Genomic DNA, 15,863 nt, shown 5'->3' with positions numbered 1-15,863 from the left:
CATTCAAAATATTATGTAAACAATTTTATTTTGTATTGATGGTATTTCCAGTCTTGGAGAACCATGTCAGATTTAAGGTAAACATTAAACATAATAATTGGGAGGTTCTCAGTTGTCGGCAGTTTGGGATTCTCCCTTCAGTGACCGGTCAGTATCGGAGGCAGTCATTGGTCGAGACGTTGAACAGCTCTGGTGGTATTGGTGGAAAGGTTCCTCTGGGTCATGGCTGTGGACGACAACATACGTGTTCCTGAGAAACACAGCTGGCAAGCGGAGGTGACCTACCTGAGGTGACCTACCTGAGAAGCAGAGCTGGGAAGTAACGAAGTACAAATACGCTGTTACTGCACTTAAGTCGATTTCTCTTATCATTACTTTACTTCACTATTTATTCTTATTACATTTTCAAACCAGGCATGTTACTTAGATGTTTATATTTGGTGGCATGATCAATGTCTACGAAGCTACCATGGAGCAAGGCAGAAGGCAAGAAGAAGAATATTTTCCCCAAAAAGGTTTGCATCATTGATAAGTACTTGATAAATACTCTATTGTACTCTGCTATGCTTTACTCAGCTCTGTTTTAGGCTTTTCTGCTCTCCTTTCTGCTCTCCTTTCATTGTGTGTGTGAGAAAGGTAAAAAGAAAAAAGGGTGGCAAAAGGACAAATACATATATATCAAAAGAAGGTCAAAAATGCCAAGGTGACCTACCTGAGCAGAGCTGGTATGTGGAGGTGACCTACCTGAGCAGAGCTGGTATGTGGAGGTGACCTACCTGAGAATTAGAGCTGGTATGTGTAGGTGACCTAACTGAGAAGCAGAGCTGGTATGTGGAGGTGACCTACCTGAGAAGTAGAGCTGGTATGTGGAGGTGAGCTACTTGAGAAGCAGAGCTGGTATGTGGAGGTGACCTACCTGAGAAGTAGAGCTGGTATGTGGAGGTGAGCAACTTGAGAAGCAGAGCTGGTATGTGGAGGTGACCTACCTGAGCAGAGCTGGTATGTGGAGGTGACCTACCTGAGAAGCAGAGCTGGTATGTGGAGGTGACCTACCTGAGAAGCAGAGCTGGTATGTAGAGGTGACCTACCTGAGAAACAGAGCTGGTATGTGGAGGTGACCTAACTGAGAAGCAGAGCTGGTATGTGGAGGTGACCTACCTGAGAAGCAGAGCTGGTATGTGGAGGTGACCTACCTGAGAAGTAGAGCTGGTATGTGGAGGTGAGCTACTTGAGAAGCATAGCTGGTATGTGGAGGTGACCTACCTGAGAAGCAGAGCTGGTATGTGGAGGTGACCTACTTGAGAAGCAGAGCTGGTATGTGGAGGTCCTGGTGGTGAAGGTGAGGGTGCCTCCAGAATCTTGCTGGTAGCTGATCTCTATGTCCTGGCTGGACACACTGCAGCCGCCACTCTGCACCACACACACACATACTTTTTTCATCTAGCTTTCATCCAAACCAGCACACAGTGCATATAGAAGTACACCAGATATTTAAAGCTCAGAAGTGTATAGTATTTCAATGTTCAGAGCCATGGAACGGGCTGTATTTACCAGACACGGTGTAAAGTAACCACATCTCAGCAACCAGGCATTCTGCGATCAGTAACACACCTCTCATCATCCCATATCCCTCCGCCCCACCTGCCCACTACAGGTAGGAGGTAGATCTCACCTTGCTATACTCGCGCCACGTTCCATCCATGTCTCTGAAGTGCCATCGAGGACCGGCCCTGTGGAACAACAGCTCTCAGCCATCAGCTTTTGGGAGCCTGTCTTGTAAAAGGTCCTTAAATACCTGTGTTTAGTTTAGACCTTCCCATTCTAGCATGTCCCACCAACACATACAGTAAACATCGCTACAGTGTTACCAATGGACGTGTTGGTGTTATTATGGGATGTTGACTACCGGGTGGCTTGCAGGTGTCCCTGGGTCCTCCTCACCGCTCTGCACGTCCCGGTGGAGACGTTGGTCTGGAACATTCCTACACCACACAGACCAGAGGAACACAAGATCTTTCATTCAAAGGAAGAAACCTCTGTCTGGATTACCAACGTCTATCGCCCATGTGAGTACCACCAAACAGGACCCTGATATTCATAGATGTGTTGTACGTACAGGTGTCTGTGTGTGTCCTCTTCCATGTGTGCTGTGTGTACCTGTGAAGTCCAGAGTGTAGTGGAATCTCCCAGCTTTGAAACGGAGCTGACCCTGGGTGTTGTGTTGGTAATGTCTTTCAATAGCAACACTGTCATAGGAGCAAGTCTGCAAAGACACACTCACAAATCAAATGTATTTGTATAGCCCCTTTTACAAGCAATGTCACAGAGGGCTTCACATACGCCCATAGAACTGCATTTGAACCTTAACCGTCAAGGAAGACCAGGAGAAACTCACAGGAAACACACACCACACACATACCACATGGTCCTAACCCTGCACACCACACACACCACATGGTCCTAACCCTACACACTACACACACCACATGGTCCTAACCCTACACACCACACACACACACACCACATGGTCCTAACCCTGCACCACACACACCACATGGTCCTAACCCTACACACACCACATGGTCCTAACCCTACACACCACACACCACACACACCACATGGTCCTAACCCTGCACACCACACACACCACATGGTTCTAACCCTACACACCACACACACACACACACCACATGGTCCTAACCCTGCACCACACACACACCACATGGTCCTAACCCTGCACACCACACACACCACATGGTCCTAACCCTACACACCACACACACCACATGGTCCTAACCCACATGGTCAAGAGCATCTAATCCCACCCTGTGCAGACTCGTAGAATGACCCCACGATCTGAGCTAGGTGCAGCAGACTCACATAAGCTTGGTATTCCATCCACACTCCCTCTTCACCCATGTACTCCCACACGACACCAGCAGGGGGCATCAGCAGGGCAGGGGCGGGACTGGGAAGAGAACCAGAGGCCATATTACTGAGGCAGAACAGTCTGTTCTTTGCCAAGCTCCTTTATAACTGAAAATGGACATGGGAGGAAGGAGAGGAGGAGACAGGAAGAAAGTAGACAGGAAGGAGGAAGTAGACAGGAAGGAGGAAGTAGACAGGAAGGAGGAAGTAGATAGGAAGGAGGAAGTATGTAGGAATGATTTGCTGGACATGATGTTAGTTTCCTCCAGGATCACAATGACGCTTACTTAGAGACTTGTGGCTCTTGTTGGTTAGCTGTAACTGATTTAAAATTCTTGTACTCACTGTGAAAAATGTGTACTGTTGCTTGCTTTTCTACAGGTACACTCTTGCACTTTTTGAGGTTCATGTTGATTAATTGTAACTTGTAACTACATGCTCTTATGGTTCTTCCCTTTGGCACTTATTTTTGGTTTTTCACAATGTATGCTTCATGTTTGGGGAAATCTTGGTGTTATGATCAGGGACCTATGCACTTCTGTAAAGCTCTCTCTTGGAAGTCGCTTTGGATGAAAGCGTCTGCTAAATGAATAAATGTAAATTTAAGTAGACAGGAAGGAGGAAGTAGATAGGAGTACCTGATGTTCACTGAGATGAGGGTGTTGAACTTGGGCCGCCGTCGTACCTTCCTCTGCACATGGGTAGTCTGGTTGGTCTGGTTCATTGCTGAGGGGGGAGGAGGAGGAGGAGGAGGGATGAGGGAGGAGGAGGGAGGAGGAAGAGGGAGGAGGAGGAGGGAGGACGTTGTGTGTCTCTTGTGTCCTTGGGCAAGGCACTTCACCCTACTTGCCTCGGGGGGAATGTCCCTGTATTTACTGTAAATCACTCTGGATAAGAGCATCTGCTAAATGACTAAATGTAACCCTCACCTCCACCTGACCCCAACCCTCACCTGACCCCAACCCTCACCTCCACCTGTCCCCAACCCTCACCCGACCCCAGGGACGGACTGGGGAGTAAAAGTGGGCCGGGAGTTATACTGTCAGACGGGCCCATGCAGTAAACGGCGCGGCCCACTCAAAACACGGCGAGTTGTCCACTCAATGCATTGCACGTATCGACCAGTCATTGGCCTACTTGGAAAAATACCCATACACTTAGCATTATTTTGGATGATTACAAAGAAATTACATCATATATGTTTAATTTCTTACGTTAAACTTCCGAAGTCCGAAGTCCATTTCAGAAGACACGTCAGAACATTTTCCAAAAATTGGCACCATGAGTGTAAATACAGATCGCGAGGAGCAGTATAAAGCTCAGTCAGTGATTCTAGACTACAAAAGGTCTTAGAGCAATTTATATGTATTCAAGCTGTGACATGTGAAATATTATGAGATGCTGGCGATGTCAGAGGGCCGGTTGGTAATGGAAGTGGGCCGGTGTTTTGGACCATCCCAACCCCGTCGGCCCACCGGGGTTTCTCCCGGTATCCCCGATGGCCAGTCCGCCCCTGCCTGACCCCAACCCTCACCCGACCCTCACCTGAGAAGTCGACGCAGTAGGACTGGTGCCTCACTTTGAACTGGAAGTTTCCCAGAGGATTCTGGATGAACTGCTGCTCCAAATCGCTACTGCTGACTGAGGCTCCCTGGAGGGGGAAGTAGGGAGAGAGAGAGAGGAAAGGAGGAGTGGGAGAGGAGGGGAGGAGTGGGAGAGGAGAGGAGGGGAAGAGTGGGAGAGGAGAGGAGGGGAAGAGTGGGAGAGGAGAGGAGGGGAAGAGTGGGAGAGGAGAGGAGGGGAAGAGTGGGAGAGAGAGAGGAGGGGAGGAGTAAGAGAGGGAGGAGTGATCAGAATTAAGGCCAAATGAAGACCTTGTGTGGGTCGGTATATGTAGATTTGTAGAAATGTATTCGTAGAACTTTCTTACTAACCTCCAAAGTGACTCACCTTTAACCCATATTCACACCACAACCTGTCATCTCTGAAGTACCAGCCCACGTCCTCTGATTGGCCGGCAGGTAGGATGCTGAGTCTCCTGACCTGTAGGGCCGTGCTCTGGGTCGTCATCCTGTCGAAGTCGATGTACACCGGTCTGAACCACACACACACACAGCTTCAGTACAGGAGAGGTGAGGACAGGAGAGGTGAGGACAGGAGAGGTGAGGACAGGAGAGGTGAGGACAGGAGAGGTGAGGACAGGAGAGGTGAGGACAGGAGAGGTGAGGACAGGAGAGGTGAGGACAGGAGGACAGGTAGACGTGCACCAACCTGCTGGAGGTATTGAGGGTGATCCCAGCAGCTCCAGGCTGGCAGTAGTGTGTCTCGATCACATGCTGGTTAGCGATACGAAGCCAGCTCTGGTCTTCAAAAAGCTGCCACTCAAAATGGCTCCCATTTACTAGCAGATTAACAGTAAAAGGTTGGATCCAGTGGATGGTATTGTTGTAAACAGAACAAACCAGTATTTGGCACTTCATAAAAGGATAAGGGTTGACGTGATAGTGTCTCTCTAACAGAATGTGATCTCACCTGGGGCAGGGTGGATGTAACTAGGAGTGGCCGGGGGGAAATGCACCACTTCCTCTTCGTCATACTGCCATTTAAAAACTCAATATTATCTATTGCACTGCCTAGTAATTTATTCGGTGGCATGCAACTTTAAAAAGCGTCTTCTAAAAGTAAATACAAATATAAATGTATGTATTTTGCCCAAGTTAGTTTCGGTGTTTTGTAAAGTAAAAATTAAAATGTCCGGAGAGAACTGACAGACAGAAGATAATGAAAAGAGTCTGCGGACCAGAAAGCAGACTTACCACGTGTGAATGCTTGACACTGTGTAATAACGTATTCACTGTAATGCAATAATCATTAATTTCATATAAAACCACTACGATAGTACTTGGAGCAATACAACTATTCGTCAGTATTTATAGGCTACTAAGCCCAATAATAAACACGAATTTCTTACTTATGGCTAATTCTTCCATTCAAACTGAATTTGATCACGTTGAAAATTTAAAACATACTTACTTTCTTGAAATCAAACAGGAGAGTCAAAGTTTTACGCCGTAAACAGAACGTGTCACAATTTTCATAGACCACTTTCATTTTCCATTCTGCTCATGTGTTAACGGAATCTACCACGGATTCCTCTGGGGTTGTTTGTTTAACCCTTGAAACACAAGCCCAAACAGATCTGCTTTGGCAGGCTAACTAGCAAGCTAACCAGTCTTTCTCTTTCTTTGTTTTATTGTTAGGGTAGGTGTTTATAGCTTGCCAACAACCAGGACCAACCAGGAACCAACACATTTGTGTACTCAAATATTTATTATTAACAATAAAAAAATGATTTCAAACAGCGACTGTAAAAAATTGTTATCTGCCTAAATAGCAGGCTCATGACACGTTTAAGGCAGGAGTTATTTGGGCTTTGGAGATCCCATCACGAATCATAACAAATGGCAGTTTCAAGTAGGACACGATTAAGGCCAGTTCAATAACATTTAGGCTAGTAGCACTTTTGATGTTCAATAAAAACTGGTGTTCAGTCTCACGTTCAAGCTGTAAACATTTGTGCTCATTTGACTGTCATTTTCGACACCTGATTGTTTTTTCCACGTAAATATGATGGTACATGTTACAACTACATTTCCTCCTAAGTCTAACCCCTCTCTATATTTCCCTGACACCTGGGGATTCAAAAAAAAGTTTACATTTTACACAACATAGGGCAATAACATAGTGTTATATATATATATAGTGATATAGTTATGCAACTAGAATTACACAACTATTATTTTGGTTATTTACATTTGAGCAATCCATAGAAAGCCCAGAATGTCCTCAATTGGACTTGTTGGCAGTATGGTTACATAGCTATAAAAACTTGATGCCCACAAACAGAACTTAAATGCAATTGCAGCAATATTAAATCATTGACAGACTGTGACTTCATATGTTATTGGGCTGGGGACAGGAGGCTGGGGGCGGGTCTAGAACCTCCTGACAGCTCTCCTCTGCTTGGTGGTGAGATTCATCTGCTTCATGGCTGGAGAAACAGAGAGATATTAGTGAGCCTGTGTGCACTGTATATCCTACACTCATGGATTTTGTGTACCAAAAATCTAGAGCTAACTAATCATAATACAGTACACCTAACTAACTACCACAGTATGAGTAGCTAGCTACCTGGATACGAATAGCTAACTAGCGAACAGACCTGAGAAGTCCAGCATGAAGGGTTGCCCATTAGCAGTGAAGCTCATGGAGCCTGTGGAGTTGATCTGGTACTGGGCCTCAATATCAGCGCTGGACACAGAGCTCCCGTTCTGAGGGTCAAGACAAAGGTGAGACATCCACCTCCAGCCCCCTAACCCTGACATCCACCTCCAGCCCCCTGACCCTGACATCCACCTCCAGCCCCCTGACCCTGACATAAGGACATCCACCTCCAGCCCCCTGACCCTGACATAAGGACTTCCACCTCCAGCCCCCTGACCCTGACATAAGGACATCCACCTCCAGCCTAGGGTTAGAGTTATCCCTGACATAAGGACTTCCACCTCCAGCCTAGGGTTAGAGTTATCCCTGACATAAGGACTTCCACCTCCAGCCTAGGGTTAGAGTTATCCCTGACATCATGTTTGATTCATTTATCTGGAGATTCAGGAGCGTCTGCAGGAGCTACACACCTCTTTTTTGAACTTGTGCCACTTTCCACTCTTCCCTTTAAACTTCCACTCAGGTGATTGGTTGGCTGCAGGAGTCATGCCCACATTCTGGAAGGCCGCCGCCCCTAACGGAGATCTGTCCAATCAAGAGAAGCCATGCTGTCACAACATGCAGCCTGCTAAAGATGGCTGCCTCCGGATCGCATGCTTCTCTGTTGTACTTTCATAAGGAACTGCAGCTGCCTTCACAGAATAGGTACTCTAAAATGCAGTATGATTACTCTATTTACATTTACATTTATGCCTTTAGCAGATGCTTTTATCCAAAGCGACTTCCAAGAGAGAGCTTTACAAAAGAGCATAGGTCACTGATCATAACAACGAGGTAGTCCCAAACATTGCAAGCAGCCAAAACATGAAGCATACAGTGCCCTCCAAAAGTATTGGAACAGTGAGGCGAATTCCTTTATGTTTGCTGTAGACTGAAAACATTTGGGCTTGACATCAAATAATGAACGTGAGACCAGAGATCAACGTTTCAGCTTTTATTTCCAGGTATTTACATCAGGATCTGATGCACAACTAAGAAAATATCACATTTTGTTTGAATCCACCCATTTGTCATGTGATCAAAAGTATTGGAACAGATATACTTAAAACATATTTAAGTGAATAAGACTTAATATTTAGTTGCAAATCCTTTGCTTTCAATAACTGCAGCAAGTCTGTGACCCATTGACGTCACCAAACTTTTGCATTCTTCCTTTTTGATGCTTTCCCAGGCTTTCACTGCAGCCTCTTTCAGTTGTTGTTTGTTTTGTGGGGTTCCTCCCTTCAGTCTCCTCTTAAGCAGGTAAAATGCATGCTCTATAGGGTTTAAGTCTGGAGATTGACTTGGCCAGTCTAATACCTTCCATTTCTTGCCCCTGATGAACTCCTTTGTTGTTTTGGCAGTGTGTTTTGGGTCGTTATCTTGCTGCATGATGAAGGCTCTGCCAATCAGTTTGGTTGCATCTTTCCTTAAATTGGCAGACAAAATGTTTCTGTAGACTTCCGAGTTCATTTTGCTGCTGCCATCATGTGTTACATCCTCAATGAAGATTAATGAGCCCGTCCCAGAAGAAGCCATGCAAGCCCAAGCCATGACATTACCTCCACCGTGTTTCACAGATGAGCTTGTGTGTTTGGGATCATGAGCAGTTCCTTTCTTTCTCCAAACTTTAGCCTTTCCATCACTTTGGTAAAAGTTAATCTTTGTCTCATCAGTCCATAAAACTTTGTCCCAGAATTTTTGAGGTTCATCTCTGTACTTTTTGGCAAATTCCAGCCTGGCCTTCCTATTCTTCTTGCTAATGAGTGGTTTGCATCTTCTGGTGTAGCCCTTGTACTTTTGTTCATGAAGTCTTCTGCGAACAGTAGATAGTGATACCTTCACTCCTGCCATCTGGAGGTTGTTGCTGATCTCACTAACAGTTGTTTTAGGGTCTTTCTTTACAGCTCTCACAATGTTTCTGTCATCAACTGCTGATGTTTTCCTTGGTCTACCTGTTCGACGTCTGTTACTTAGTACACCAGTAGTTTTCTTCTTCTTCAGGACATTCCAAATGGTTGTACTGGCTATGGCCAATGTTTCTGCAATGGCTCTGATTGATTTTCCATCTTCTCTAAGACTCACAATTGCTTGTTTTTCACCCAAAGACAGCGCTCTGGTTTTCATGTTGTTTTCACCTCTGAATACAGTCTGCATAGACAAAACCTATCTTACCCAATCTGAACCTGAGTGTAGACATTCAGTGGTATTTATTGATTGAATAATGTATGTAATAGGACACACCTGGGCAACAAAACACACCTGTCAGTCACATGTTCCAATACTTTTGCTCACGTGACAAATGGGTGGGTTCGAACAAAAAGGTGATATTTTCTAATTTGTGCATCAGATCCTGATGTAAATACCTGGAAATAAAAGCTGAAACGTTGATCTCTGGTTTCACATTCATCGTTTGATGTCAAGCCCAAATGTTTTCAGTCTACAGCAAAAATAAAGGAATTGGCCTCACTGTTCCAATACTTTTGGAGGGCACTGTATATTGTGAACAACTAAACAAGTGCCAAAGGGAAGACCCATAAGAGCATGCAGTTATACAAGTTACAAATTAAAACAACATGAACCCCAAAAAGTGCAAGACTGTACCTGTAGAAGAACAATCAACAGTTAAATATGTCACAACGAGTAAAAGAGTTCAAGAGTTAACTTTGTTATAACTAACCTACAAGACCAACAAGTCTCTCAATAAGAGTCATTGTGATCCTGGAGGAACCTAACATCAGGTTCAGCCAAGCATTCCTAAGTGCCGTTGTACTCCCGGAACATGTGCGTCTTGAGCCTTTTCTTGAAGGTGGGGAGACAGTCAGTGTCTCTGATGGAGGTGGGGAGTTGATTCCACCATTGGGGGGCCAGACAGGAGAAGAGCTTGTGCTGGGACCGGGCGGTCTTGAGCGGTGGGACCACCAGACGGTTGTCTGAAGAAGACCGTAGGTGGCGGGTGGGGGAGTAAGGCTGCAGGAGAGACTTGATGTAGTCGGGTGCAGTCCCGTTCACTGTTTCGAAGGTCAGTACCAGGGTCTTGAATCTGATACGGGTGTTGATGGGTAGTTGATGGGTATGTGGTTCAAACCACATATTACAGACAGGTTCATATCGGTCCGCTATTGCATTGTTCTGCACCCTTATTGAGTGACTTGTTGCTCTTGTAGGTTAGTTATAACAAAGTTAAGTCTTGTACTCGCTGTGAAATATTTTACTGTTGATTATTCTTCTACAGGTACAGTCCTCTACTTTTTGTGGTTCATGTTGTTTTAATTTGTAACTTGTATAACTGCATGCTCTTATGGGTCTTCCCTTTTGGCACTTGTTTTGGTTTTTCACAATGTATGCTTCATGTTTTGGCTGCTTGCAATGTTTGGGACTACCTCGTTGTTATGATCAGTGACCTATGCTCTTTTGTAAAGCTCTCTCTTGGAAGTCGCTTTGGATAAAAGCGTCTGCTAAATGCGTAAATGTAAATGTTATGTCTGCAGGTCAGACCATACAGAACAGCATGCTGCCTCACAGAACAGCATGCTGACTCACAGACAGCTACATGCTGAGTCACAGAAACACAATGAAACATTCTTTTAGTTTTTATACTCAAGCGCTCGTAGAGTAAAAACAAGCTCCACTCACCCTTGAGACTGTTTCGGTTGGTACTCCGGGCGACGCCTCACCCTCCTGCGGCTTCTACCCACCTGCTGCTTCTCTGAACAAACACACACAAAGAACCGTGTTTAAGAACACACCACTGAAACACAACCATGTTGGCAAGAGACTGGTGTAGATTCTGTGATCATTTGTACCTTTGAACTTGATCTCATACTGATCTGAGTTGATGTGGAATGTGAGGGAACCCTTTGGGTTCTGCTGGTACTGCTGCTCAATTTCAGAGCTTTTCAGAGGGCCTGGCTTTCCTGTGGAATCCTCAAGGTTTAAAAAACAACTACCGTTATTGCCCTGCAAGAAATATATTGATTTAAATGTTAGCTTCAGTAAGAGAGACTGTTCAGGAACGACTTCTGGGAATAAACTAACAGAAGTAGCCTGCCAGAAATATCAAAATATCAATAATTTCAGATGTTTTTTAATTTCATATTTGCTCAGTGTTTGTCTTTTGCAAGCTGTGCATCTCAGGCTGTGTGCCACCTGTGTTGTCTACCTTCCTGTCATAGGAGACCCAGCCACAGCCACTGCTGCTGTAGAACCAGACCCAGGTCGTCTTCCTTCCGTCCAGACGCCTCACTCGGATGTCCTTCTCAAGCACCCTCATCCGCTTGAAGTCGATGTTCACCCTCCTGAGACCAGAAGGAGAGGAGGAGGGAGGAAGAGAGAGACACAGAGTGAGACGGAGAGAGGAGAAGAAGGACGGAGAGAAGAGGAGGGAGATGGCAGCTCAGGAATAAGTCCTCCAGAACCAGGTGCTGACACAGAAGTGCAGACCCAACGAGATATTAAGAATTGAAATAAAAAGACAAATTGAGCTGTCAGGTGCTCCTCAAGGGGAACTTCCAGGACCTACCCATAGGGGGTGTTAAAGATGCATATGCCGGAGGTGTTGGGCAGGCTGTACTGTGCCTCTATGATGTGGTCGTTGGCCACGTCCACCCAGCCCTGCCCAGCGTTCAGCTGCCACTGGTACGCTCGCTCATCACCCAGCCTCCCCTCTGACAGCAGCAAACCAAACAGATAACAGGTTAGGAGGAGGATGAGGAGAGGAGGAAGAGGAGAGGAGGGGTGGAGAAGGAGGGGAAGAGTAGGAGAAGTGGTTAGATAGGAGAGGAAGAGGTGAGGAGGACGAGAGGAGATGAGGAGGAGAGGAGAAAGAAGAGAGGAGATGAGGAGGAGGAGGAGGAAAAGAGGAGATGAGGAGGAGAGGAGAAAGAGAGGAGATGAGGAGGAGGAGGAGGAGGAGGAAAAGAGGAGATGAGGAGGAGAGGAGAAAGAAGAGATGAGGAGAAAGAGGAGATGAGAAGGAAGAGGAGTAAAGGAGACACAGCACGCCCCCTCACCTCTTGATTGAGATCCCTGACCCTGTGCACTCCTGTCTCCACGGTGATCTCCAGAGGGGTGTATGGGTGCCCCTGGGTGAGCGAGGGGGCAGCTGGCCCCCTTCCGGCACGTCCCCCCCACAGCATACTTACACAGGTGGAGGAAGAGACAATCAGCCCCTCTCCTGCAGCCGCCATGGCTGTTGTAGGACCTGCAGGGCTCTGTCTGCACACACACAGCAGGGCTGAGACAGCACACACACTAGGAACAACTTGTTATTATACTAGTAATTGACTAGTAATCAAAGTAACCATCATGAAAGGAAATCTCTTTTTTTTATATATGAATCTAGGTTAGGGGTAGCCAAGTTCAGAAGAGATGCAGCTTGCATCTCATTCAGATTGAGAGGCTACAGTATAGTTATCGGATCATTTCACTTAATTTGGATCTTGGAATCTTGTCCAGCAAAATTAGAAAATGACCGAATCTGCTACACCTGAGTCTTAGGAAAGATTTGTTTACAATGAACGAATCGCTGATGAGTGACCCATCACTGGTGTATCTCCAACTGCAGCCCCAGGGGGCGTCTCCCAGCCGAGGCCCAGAGAACTGACCTGCTGGTGGGCAGGGACCAGGGACCAGTCTGCCTCCACCTCTGGGTCGCTCCCGGAGGACGCCTCATCATCACTGCTGCTGGAGTACTCCTCCTTGATGCTGGAAGCTGCACGGGAAGAGATCAAGGTCAGCACCTTAAAAGCTCACAGGGTCCATCCATTTTTTAGGGTTGAATCGTCCCGACAGTACAGTTGAAGATGAATTTAGATTAGGTAAAATTAAATAGGTACTTTAAATACAAGTTAATAAATTATAAATTGAAAAGTGGAGTGGGAGTGAAGAATCCTTCTTTGCTTCCAAGGTCTATTTCCTTCCTCGGGAAAGACATGGATTCTCACACCCGGCTTCCTAGCAGTATAGCCCACACTGCTCACTTAAACGTGTGAATTTTATATATGTTTTGTAATTTCCATGACTTTGACATATTTATCATATTTATATTCGTAAATAAAACAAACCGTGATTCAAACAAAAAAAAATTGTTTGTAACAAAAATTACATTGACGCTAAACGAAAGTGAAACGTAAATACAAATAATCGACTTATGTTTGAAAATACAAGTAATTGTTCTCTCAAGAGAATCATTATGTAATCTATCACTGAATAAGAAGTTGTAATAAATATTGGGAGCTTGGAAGCAAGTCGACGCTTCTCATTGCTTACCGTGCAACCCGCTTGACGCCATGATTAGAAATGAGGATTATATAGTTTCATTTTCTTGTAATCACTTCGTCTGCAACATTCAGATTTGTGAATAACCATGTCAGCTAGACATTCCCGTCCACTAGGGGTGGTAGAAAGACTGTCGTATAGAGACATAACAGAAGAAGAAACGAGGCGCCCTCTGAAGGGCGGAAAACTAGCTCCCTACGAAGTGTGTACTAAGTCGGAAGAGCTTGACTTGGTCTGAAATGGAAAACATTTTGGATCACTTGTATACTTCCACGCCATATGACAGCCAAACCTCAGTAGAATTCACCTACAAAAGTAAGTACTTCACCCATCAAAAGGGACTGTGTTCCTGGGGTTTAGTAAGGGTGCGTTTCTGCAGCTGGAGTTCCTGGAGAAACAAGATCGCGTGTTTATGTTCAGGGAACACGCGCACGCTCCGCAGCAGTTAACCAGGCATCAACCAGGATTACAACTATTGCATTACACAATGACATTTTGATATTCCAATACATCTACCAAAAAAAAGAACTACACTACCCAACTACACTAGCCCCTCTGGTCCTAGCACTATACCTTACTTCCTAAACACTGAAATGTAATTATTGAATTTAACCTTCCTTTGATGTTTGTGTTCAGTGAGTGGAAAGGAAACTGAGGATTTGGTGAAGCTGCGTGTGTCCAATCAGCATCTGTTCTCAGGGAAGAGGAATGCTGCCAAGTATGCATGGAGGTACAGCACTTCTACATTATAGATGTATTTATTGATATGATAATGTGAAGATGAAGTCCGATCCCGTTGCTGTGCGATCGCAGGTCCATTCTGAAGCACATGGGGCTGCAGAGGACAGTGACACACTGCCAGGCCAGCAAGAAATGGGACAACCTCAAAAAGAAGTACAAGGTCAATATTTACCAGCCGATGACTGGCAGATTTAGCTCAGTGGGAGGTTGTTGACACTAGACCAAGAGGTTTTATTCCCCTTTGGGTAACAGCATCTGCTAAATGAACACATTCTTCTTATTATTAAAGATTTGTAAATTTAGACTTCCTTATCGCCCCGCTCTTTGAAGAGAGGATATGACTTCACTGTCACAACCTTCTGACCGTGTCACATCCTGTAAGGGCCCAGGAAGAGGAAGTAGAAGATTGACATCATCTTCTCCTTTTGAATTCTTCATCTTCTTCTTTTGTGGTGCCAGGAGCTAAAGCACCCTCTGGAGGGTGTGAAGGTGTCCCCGGACCAGTGGCCGTTCTTCAGCCTGATGAGTGAAGCTCTGGGGGGCCGTCTGTCAGGCAGCGCCCCCCTGCTGCTCCCCCAGACCTCAGCCAACACAGAGGACGACTTCCTGCCCAGCAGGAAGAGGAAGCGGACCCCCCTGCCACGCTCCACGCTGCGCCAGGGCCCCACGGAGGTGGAGGTTCTGCTCAGCGAGGAGGAGGGGAGTAGCAGGGAGATGGAGCTGGATATGGAGGAGGAGGTGGAGAAGGAGCGAGCGACACTGGAGAGAGGCAGAGCGACGCTGGAGGGCGACAGAGCTCTGCTGGAGAGGGAGATGCAGGCACTGCAGAGAGAGAAAGCAGGGATGGAGAGAGAGATGGCCGCCTTGGAGAGAGAGAGGGCCGTGATGGAGAGAGAGAGGGCTGTGATGGAGAGAGAGAGGGCTGTAATGGAGGGAGAAAGAAGGATGATGGAGAAAGACAGGGCCGTGTTGATCCGGGACAAACGTGTCCTGGACAGAGACCGCAAGGCTGTGGAGAGACTTGGGAGTGTAAGGGATGGAGAGATGAGAGCGGAGGAAGGAGAGGAGCAAGAGAGAGACTCAGCGCTGCAGGAGAGGAGGGAACGTTTCCTCAACCTGTTTGAGAAGCTGATCGAAGCTCTCTGAGGTGGGATGGTCATTCTTTTTACGTTAATTTATTGATTCATTATTGAAACTTGAGTATACACTACTGTATACATATTCTATGTATACATATATATAAATAGAATACGCAATGCTTTTATGAAAAAGTACCTGTGAAGCAGTACTAGAGCATCTCTTCATGAATGTTTCTGTTTGTTGTTTATGTTAAAAGTTTCTGTTTGTTGGTCATGTTAAAAGTTTGTAGTGTTACGAGTTTCAAAGACAACGGTGAGCCACTCCCAGGTCGGAGAGGTCATCAATACATCTTTATTCAGTTGTGGTATTTCCATACAAAGCACACAATAGCAAGCTATTATGGTTGTTAGCCCCCCCCCCCCCCCCCCCACACCCGGACCCCCACCACTCATACAATACGCTTAGATTATTTATGAATCAGCTATTGTGCATGGTCAAAACATCACTTTGAAATGTATCATACCAAATATTGCAGTTCATGTAAAAAAAAAAAAAAAAACGCTTTCTGAATA

The 15,863-nt window shown here is 45.8% G+C and overlaps 2 protein-coding genes across 6 annotated transcripts; one reads left to right on the top strand and one right to left on the bottom strand.

Moving 5' to 3' along the window:
- Positions 1-2: 2 nt before the first annotated feature.
- On the bottom strand, positions 3-13,565 carry LOC124469629. 4 transcript variants are annotated; one of them, XM_047023039.1, is made up of 13 exons: positions 5,962-6,181; positions 5,745-5,782; positions 5,461-5,524; positions 5,200-5,329; positions 4,879-4,999; positions 4,474-4,579; positions 3,567-3,654; positions 2,881-2,968; positions 2,158-2,263; positions 1,907-1,982; positions 1,673-1,730; positions 1,299-1,410; positions 3-226 (listed from the first exon to the last, which is right to left on the bottom strand). In XM_047023039.1, coding segments are annotated over exons 1-13 (1,050 nt in total). In that variant the 5' UTR covers positions 5,963-6,181; the 3' UTR covers positions 3-164. The 4 variants fall into 4 exon arrangements, with proteins under 4 accessions (XP_046878995.1, XP_046878994.1, XP_046878993.1 ...); XM_047023038.1 differs by having other exon boundaries at positions 4,879-5,023; positions 5,962-6,170; XM_047023037.1 differs by lacking the exons at positions 3-226; positions 1,299-1,410; positions 1,673-1,730; ... (4 more) ...; positions 4,474-4,579; positions 4,879-4,999 and adding exons at positions 7,151-7,259; positions 7,623-7,737; positions 10,828-10,900; ... (4 more) ...; positions 12,798-12,904; positions 13,462-13,565 and having other exon boundaries at positions 5,214-5,329; positions 5,461-6,979.
- Positions 12,842-15,809, top strand: si:dkeyp-38g8.5 (uncharacterized protein LOC568385 homolog). Of its 2 annotated transcripts, none has more exons than XM_047023042.1 (4): positions 12,842-12,924; positions 14,107-14,200; positions 14,284-14,371; positions 14,671-15,809. In XM_047023042.1, exons 3-4 carry the CDS (start codon positions 14,300-14,302, stop codon positions 15,355-15,357), a joined length of 759 nt encoding a protein of 252 aa, XP_046878998.1. In that variant the 5' UTR covers positions 12,842-12,924; positions 14,107-14,200; positions 14,284-14,299; the 3' UTR covers positions 15,358-15,809. The 2 variants fall into 2 exon arrangements, with proteins under 2 accessions (XP_046878998.1, XP_046878997.1); XM_047023041.1 differs by lacking the exon at positions 12,842-12,924 and adding an exon at positions 13,627-13,785.
- The last annotated feature ends 54 nt before the right edge of the window (positions 15,810-15,863 follow it).

This window comes from Hypomesus transpacificus, chromosome 7 (assembly GCF_021917145.1).
Source record: "Hypomesus transpacificus isolate Combined female chromosome 7, fHypTra1, whole genome shotgun sequence".
Lineage (NCBI taxonomy): Eukaryota > Metazoa > Chordata > Actinopteri > Osmeriformes > Osmeridae > Hypomesus > Hypomesus transpacificus.
The sequence above is the reverse complement of the archived record's forward strand: the minus strand, read 5'-3'. Positions and strand labels throughout refer to the sequence as shown.